The sequence below is a fragment of the Lycium barbarum genome, chromosome 3 (genome assembly GCF_019175385.1).
Source record: "Lycium barbarum isolate Lr01 chromosome 3, ASM1917538v2, whole genome shotgun sequence".
NCBI lineage: Eukaryota > Viridiplantae > Streptophyta > Magnoliopsida > Solanales > Solanaceae > Lycium > Lycium barbarum.
Genome location: NC_083339.1, coordinates 20,336,351 through 20,344,700, shown reverse-complemented (window position 1 = coordinate 20,344,700; position 8,350 = coordinate 20,336,351). Strand labels below are relative to the sequence as shown.

The following is an 8,350-nucleotide window of genomic DNA, read 5'->3' as shown; positions in this document are numbered from 1 at the left end:
ATTTGCCGACTTTATTACTTTCATTTCCCATTAAGATGAGGAAAACACCTCAGTACTTAGACATATAATCATTGCTTTGTAATCTCTTTAGTTTTTCATTCTATTTCTTTTTCAAAAGAAGAAAGAAAAGAAATGTTTATGCTGATGTGTTTAGGCCAAATAATGCTTGGATTTCCCACTCTGAGCTGGTTTATTCCTTCTTTTTGCACTGAGAAAGAGATTCTTCTTTATTAGTAGTAAGGTTGCTTGTGCATTTCTTTTAAACATTTTTTTCAATCAACATCAATAACTATGTCTCAGTCCTAATTTAGAATTATCAACATGAATTCTCACTGTCAATGTCGCTTCTTAGCTAATCTTAGTCCAACCTTAACTTTTTCCCAAGGACTATTCATATCACAACTTAAAGCTTAAGATTATGAAGTAGCATTAACCAAATTATTATGGGTTTACACCAGGGATTTGTCTTGAGCCTTTATTTATTTATCCTACTTATCGTCAGCTAATCGACAAATAAAAATGATAAGATCCTGCGATCTATGCTATATGGAGATAACATTGCTGACAAAATTAGTGGAGAGTGTCAACTAAGAGCTTGAATTAAGGAAAGCACATTAAAATATATGAATTTCCGGATAAGTAAAAGTAAGACTAATATGTAAACTGCAACTTCAATCAGCATAAGATGAATAAAATTAGATGTATCTCAATGGAAGAATTGAATATTAACGATTCATATAGCCGAATTGGAGATTGAAGCATAGTTATTTGTTATCGCCTTATTAGTGTGAAGTAGCCCGGAAATATGAGGTGTCACCATGACAGAAAAAAAGCTAATGTCAAAAACAAAACTTGTTGCAACCAATCCACCAATTTCTCTTTTTCATTTCTAACCAACCAATACCAATGAAAGATTACAGACCCCAATTAAGAAAGCAAGAAAAACTCAACTCTTCTGGACTAAGAGGAGTAGACACTACATATCCCTATTAAGTCAACATTTATACATGCAAGCTAGCTGTCACCGAAGGGAACAATATGCAGGATTTTTTACAGAATCCCCTATTTGAAGCTTTAGCAGCAGTGTTGCTCCAGTTTCTAAACAAAGTTTCAAGGTAGAGTTTTCATAATCCACTTGTTCACAATAATTAGATTGTTCTTTCTTTGCCAATCAATACTCTGCAGAAATTTGCTTGATACCTCTGAGTGGAGCTTCAGCCTGTTACCAACAAGTGCATGTTGAAACTTGAAAAAACGGTTTTTCTGCAGTGACAATGTCGACAATCTTGTTAACAAGAAAACTAAACGACTAGTAGTACGTCCTCGGCCTTGAACTCGTTCCTGTATGAAGAGTAAAAGTGAAATGGTTAAGACTTTTAATGTCAGTTCCAGCAGGGTAAACACACAATGAACATCGTAAACGCAGAATCTCGGACATGTGATTTCATCAAGTCAAAATTTTCATGATCCACAGCACACTATTGTTTTTTTTCTTTTTTGGGTGGGTGATCCACTATGTTTTGTTTCCTTGAAAAGGACTACTCTGGAAAGAGCAATTGACTCTGACCAACATATCAATGAACTCAAACAAACAACAATCATGAAAATCACTTCTTCTAAAGGAATGGTGGTATGAGATAACCCGTGCACTGACCGAGTAAAATTTCAGTGTAGGCACATAACAAGTAGGAGCATATCATTATTGGCAACATTATAATGCACACAGGTAAATAGATCAGCAGAATCATGACTGCTACTGTAAGTATGCAAAACAGTTAAAAGACATCAAAAGCCGATTATTGAGAAGTCCTAGCAATTAAGAACTTGAGACATCAGCTGCATATCTCCTAGATGGAAATGTGGAAACGAACAATTTAGAAGGAAAAGCCAAAGTATAGAACTGAAGTAAATTAAAGAACTGTCATGCTGTAGCTCTTATCAAGTAAATTCTTCCATTTACAGTAATATTCTGGTTGATGTATATCCAATAGTAAGAACAGCTATAAATGGTTTGGACTTGGACATTCTAAAGAAAACAAATAACAACAAAAGGTACTCAAGAATTTACAAAAGCATGTTCATTTACACAATAAACATACTCAATTAAGACATGAAATAAGCTTATTAATGAAAAGGGAGACATAAGATTGGCACAACGAAGAAACGTTTATGAGACAAAGAAAAGACTTTTCCTGTTATTAGAAAAAAATCCGGGTACACAGATTACATATGCATCGTCAAGATTACATTGGCACAAATGATATCAAAACAAATGCAACGAATATTAACGTTAAGGACCTTGTATCTCAGTACAGGCGAAGTAAGCTCCTCGCGATTGAGTGTGAGCCATTTGGCCTACTTTTTCCCGGTAAACCTCTCCGGCTGCCTCTCATAGGTGTCAAGTAGAACCGCAATAGTCCATTATCAATATGATTAGTAGGTGAATACCTAGCGCTCCGATTCCTCTCCAACACAAAATCATCTCTTTTCTTCTTTGCATTCCCCCCATTCATCTCAACACCCGATTTCCTCACACTCCCACCAAATGAGCCACCAATACCGTTCGAGTTTCTCCAGTTCACACTGCTATTACTCCTGAAAACCTTCCTATTAATACTACCACCTCTTACATCACCGTTAGTCCTCAAATCTTGCCAAGATTCCGAAAACGACCTCTCCACTCCGTTAATCGATCTACTATATCTATCATCTTCCTCGTTCTCTTTGTTCCCACTAACTCTCCTATGTATAAACCCCCATAAATTCCACGCCCATCGTTTCGACTTTTTCGACTCCTTTCGCTCCCCATTTCCATTCATTGAACCACCATTATCCCTAAAACCTGTCAATTCAAAAGTCTCAGAACAGTCATCTCTTAAAGAATTGGAATTGGAATTCGAATTCAAATCCCTCTCACCACCAACCAACACTTTAGCTCCAAGAAATTGATCACCAACCATAGCAGGCAATACTTTAGCATTATCAATTTCTGCAACAACAGCAGCTGCAGTCTTCCTAATTGAATTAGACCTATCAAGACTCTTCCTTCTCCTCGAAGACGAATCCGAGTAATACTCTTTTGTCTGAGTAGACCCTCCAGGTTCATCCTCATTGATAGAAGTCACTGAAAAACGCGGTTCTTCAACCGGTATTTGACCATCAAACCGCGGAATTTGAACAATTGGGGCATCTTCAATAAGACTAACCATTGGTGGCATTCTTGGAAAGTTACTCCTACCATTACCAATCAAATAACCATCCCAAGAAGCACGAGGTTCATCGAAAGAATACCTCGGATCATCAAAACTTATCCTTCCAGCATCAAGCGAAAACCGAGGATCAGTATCACAAGACCTTCTACCAAAACCATAATCTGCTATCTCTGATTGTGTATCCCTATTATTATAACGCCTTGAAATTGGCTTTGATACGGGTAAATTGAAATTACCCGAGTTTTCGCCATTGTTTCTCTTCTTTAACTTGTGTTTTTTCCTCCAGTTTTGCCATTTCTTGCTAAAAACAGATGCAGCTGACCAAAACCTTTCCTTTTTGGCCGCCTTTTTTGTCTGCGAATCAAGATCTATATGATCTTTCCTCGGCTTTAATATATCAGCATGCACATCTTCTACTACAATCTCTGGTTCCAACTCGTTATCCACTGGGGATGTTATTTCATCAACCACATTTTCAGGTTCCTCTTCTTCTTCTTCTTTAACTGGTACACCAACAAAACCAGAGTCTTCATTATTCGCATTTTGTGAACAAGTGGGCTTGGGTTTACCAGTGCTTTTTGTCTCGTCGTCTATGGAAAACAAAGACCAAAGGGTATTACGACCCCTAACATCACATGACTTCCTTTGGGGTTCTAAAGCAGATGCTTTAACAAATTCCAACGCCTCGTTTTTCGAGGCAGAAAAGGACTTAGTCCTACGAAGCTCGGGGAAAAAAGAAGCGGGTTTAGCGGGTTTTGAGAAAAGGGATTTAATAGAAGAAGTAGAAGGACGACGAGAAGAAGAAGAAGGATTATTATTACTATTATTGTCTAAGGTGGTCAGACGTTCACAGAGACATTCAGGGCAAAAACCAGTGAATTGTTCATGTGGGTGTTTGTCACAGCTGAAAGAGGAACGTGGTGGTTGTGTTTGCTGAGGTGGCTGTGGTGGTGGTTGGGTTGGGTCTATAGTTGTGGGATTCATTCCCGAAGATGGAGGTGTGGTTTGCAATAGCGCACTCTGCTCATATTAATTACAACATTGTAGACGCATTTAGTAACAAGAATTTGAAGCAACTGTGGAGTTTTGAGAGCAAAAAATGGAGAGAAATAGGAGAATTTTGTGTTCACAACGGGCAACAAGTGAGAAAGAGAGAGGGAAGGGGAGAGTGAAGAAGAAGAGTAGAATGTGTTGGAATGTGAGACAAATTAAAAGAAACAACGAAAATCTCTATTCTTTCTCTCTCTCTTGCTTTTTATGCTTTATCTCTCTAGAATTCTCTTCTGTTGTAACATGCTTTTTCTTCTCTACGGATGCTGAACGGGAAATGACATTTTAATCCTTGTGGTTTTTTACTTTTCGCCCTAGTTTACTTGATATTTTTCGCTTATCTAAACTCAAAATACGTGAACTTTAACTAATATTTTTTAAAAAATTGTTATACTGACATGATAAGAAATATATCTTACAATATACTGAGCTAATGGACAAAAACGCATATAATTCTTAAAAAGCGTGTGAGTTGCCTACTTGAACTATCATCAACTATTCATCAGAACACACCTCAATTATTAGTTATTTCATTTTCCTATCTGAATAATTGAGATAGGAAAATGAAACAACTTATAGCTGAGGTGTATTTTGATAAATAATTATTGATAGTTCTGCTAGGAAACTCATACACCCGAAAGTTCTGATAGGAAACTTGTCAAAAAGTGATAGTTCATGCGCCTTTTGATTATAGTTGGTGATAGTTCATATAGAAATTCGCACACCTAATAGTTTAGATAGAAAACAGAACAAACAGTAATAGTTCAGCTGTGTTTTTTACTATTATTTCTAAAAATTAATTTAATTAACTTTCTGATGACCGAGAAATGTCCATAAACGTCTGAGAGTGGCATTACTATATACGGCATTTAATCTTTATACACTGTGGCACATTATTATTACAGTTAAATGTATAGAGTTAATGTGAGTCAATAGCCTTAAATATAATAGGTATAACCCATTAAAAGACACTTATTATGCTATTACGGCTTGTTTTTTTTTTTTTTAATTTGTTGTAGAAGAAAAATTAATCTTGACGTTGAAATGCATTGTTTGATTTCAAGTGAGACTCTTCATTTACTAAAAAAAAAAAAAAGTTTTCGTTAATAATGTAGCACTTAATTTCGGGGTAATATGCAATTAGATTGTAAGAATATTATTTTAGACGGAATATAATGTGATATAAGAATATGTGTAATTTGATCAAGATCATGATTAAGCCAATTCACATTGCAATTTCTTCATAAATGTTTATGTTTGTCGCATACAATTTACGTAATATTATTCATGACATAATACTTATTTTCTTTGGTTTGTTTCAGTTTATGTAAATATATTTTATTTTTAATCGGCCTATAAAATAATGATCAGTTCTTAAATTTGAAAATTCAGATTCTCATTTTATTCTTAATGAGAAGCTTTTTATATTCACACAAATATTATGACGTAATTATAATTTTTGCATAACTAGTTTTATGAACCAAACGATCCTTAGTGCATGCTTAGATTCATATCACATTAATTATGTGTCTGCATTAAAGGTTAAGGGAGTACGAGCCTGTTTGGATGGGCTTATGCCTATAAGCTGAAAACAGCTTATAAGCTAAAAAAAATAAGTTGGGGTAGTCTAACTTATTTTTTTTGGCTTATAAGCTGTTTTCAGCTTATAAGCTGCTTTAGATAAGCTAAGTCAAATGGGTCCAATTATTTTTTTGAGCTTATTTTAAGCACAAAATGACTTTAAGCTGGCCAGCCAAACACTCAAAAAAGCTGAAAACAGCTTATAAGTAACTTATAAGCAACTTATAAGCCAATCCAAACGGGCTCTACAACTTGATAATTCGCCTTCTATATTCTGTTTTAACTCTTTAATTTGGAGAAAATGAGATTAAAGTGAAATTACAATTGTATACTCAATACTGCCGTTTTAATTACTTGGATTGATTTTAATCAGTTTTTGGTTCTTCGTGCATTAACTATTTTTTTAAAACAACAGCAATTTAAGCATTGCCAAACACACCTCTAAGCTGAATCAAAAGTTTCACTTTTTCCATCATTATTTTTTAACAAGGAATGTATTACTAGTATTAATTATAGTATTTATTTATTTACTTTTATGAAAACTTTGGATTTTCAAAGATTCCTGTCAAGATAGAAAGCAAAAGTAAATCACGCCATCACACTTTCATCTTCTTTCGCTTTCTTTGCTTTTTTCTTCTTTTTAATTTTTTGGGTTTTTTTTCTTTCTAAAAAGAAAAAATCGTGCTATTTTTTCCTCTCTTTCTTGGTTAAGGGTGTTTCTTTTTGTTTGGGGGACTTTCTTTTTCAGTGTGTTTTTTGTATTTTAGTCCCAAATTTTGAGTCCCATCATTGTGGGGCTTTTTTCAATTTGTTGTTATGTTTCACCTGCCTCTAGCACAATGCTATGTGCCAACACAAATTTCTCTCTACTTATAGTTTGGTTAATTAGATAAATAGTAGGATACCCAAGCTTTATTAGTACAAGAATGAAGAAATTTTTGATAAATTTTTTTTTTCTGTTTTTTATAAACTAACTCAACGCAAATTTAAATAAAATAAATCAACGATTTTCAGATATCATATGCCTAAAGCAAAAGAAACAAAAATAGTAATGGAACTCCGGGTTACAAATAATGTCGAAACTTGATCTACGGTGAAATATACGGATATATTATCAATTGGTGCAAGCCCCATAAATTGTCATTCCATGTCGATTTGCCTTGTTGAGGCAATCTTGATTGCTTCTATAACCTCCAAGGTTACGTCTTTAATTCACGTCGTATCTTAGTATTCTTTTATTTGCCAATTTTGGTTTACTTGCACTAGTCTCCTATACCTTTGTACCTGTCATCGACTAGTAATGTCATTCAGTTTGTCTTAATTATTTAGAAATTATTTGAGACTCCAGTACAAGTTTACTTTCTTCAAGCTCAACCTCACGATCTAGATTTAGAAAGAATAAGAAACTTCCTGTAATGTTTATAGCCTCTAAGATATACAATTGATCGATAACACATGCACTAAAGTTAGACTCTTCAAGACACGACTTCATAGACTTCATATGAAACTTTAAATCTAGAGCTCTAATACTAAGTCTGTCATGTCTCAAAATGGATTGAGATGTGGCATGACACCCGATGCCTGCCAACTTGCTTAGAGTGAATCAATTTAGTGTAATAGCTACCGTCTTTCTGCCTATAAATCATGATTCAATTATTCAATGAAATTAAGGATAAAAGTGTGATGAATACCAAATCAACTTACTCATTAATTAACTCATAAAATAAAGATGTTTTTTGCAAAGCCAAGCGAGTATCCATACTCAAAAATAACACAAATTCATCTACCAAGCCTCCGTGACATTACGAATGAATAAGTAGATGCTACGGGGTTAACCCGCGATATACAAAAATGAAAATACGACATGTAATCCACAATCTCAAAGTGGGCTCACCAAAATGGAAAAGATGCAGGACTCAAGCTAGCGCGTGGTACATTTCACAACCGACTCCTAGACCTGATATCATGAAATGATTCTATAGTATTCTCATAGTAAAATACCTCTTGGGCTCTAAGAGGGGTTGTGTGATTTTCACACTCCAATACACAAGTTATGGTCTTCCAAGTTCATCAGAATTTATGTTTCAGTACCCGAATTGTTGCTCCATTTAAAAATAATCATAATTACAGAAAATATAATACAAAAGTAATGTAAAATTAGCAAACAAATAAGAGATTTTTAACTTTAACATTGATCTAATTTTATAACTTCATAAAAATTCAAAGCCCCTTTTATCTTTTTTGCAAATTTCCAACTATTTTTTTCTCCTCCGACAATCGTTGACTAATTTTTAGGATTAGATTTGGTATATTTCATTGAATGTTTATGAGTTTTGTCCCTTAGATTTCCATTTCACCTTCTGGCTTTGCTCAAAGTCGATTTTACGGTGGAGTCCGAGGGAGTATGAACACCAAACAATTTAAGTACGAAAATTATATAATATGAGTATAGTTTAGAAAGTTTGGACAGTCTTTCTCATTTTGTTTTACCACGATTTTGAATAGTA

At 34.4% G+C, this 8,350-nt stretch overlaps 1 protein-coding gene across 1 annotated transcript; it reads right to left on the bottom strand.

Moving 5' to 3' along the window:
- Positions 1–865: 865 nt before the first annotated feature.
- Positions 866–4,501, bottom strand: LOC132630691 (protein OCTOPUS-like). Its single transcript, XM_060346250.1, has 2 exons — positions 2,299–4,501; positions 866–1,341 (listed from the first exon to the last, which is right to left on the bottom strand). The coding sequence occupies exon 1, from the start codon at positions 4,194–4,196 to the stop codon at positions 2,307–2,309; it is 1,890 nt and encodes a 629-aa protein (XP_060202233.1). The 5' UTR covers positions 4,197–4,501; the 3' UTR covers positions 866–1,341; positions 2,299–2,306.
- Between the last annotated feature and the right edge of the window lie 3,849 nt (positions 4,502–8,350).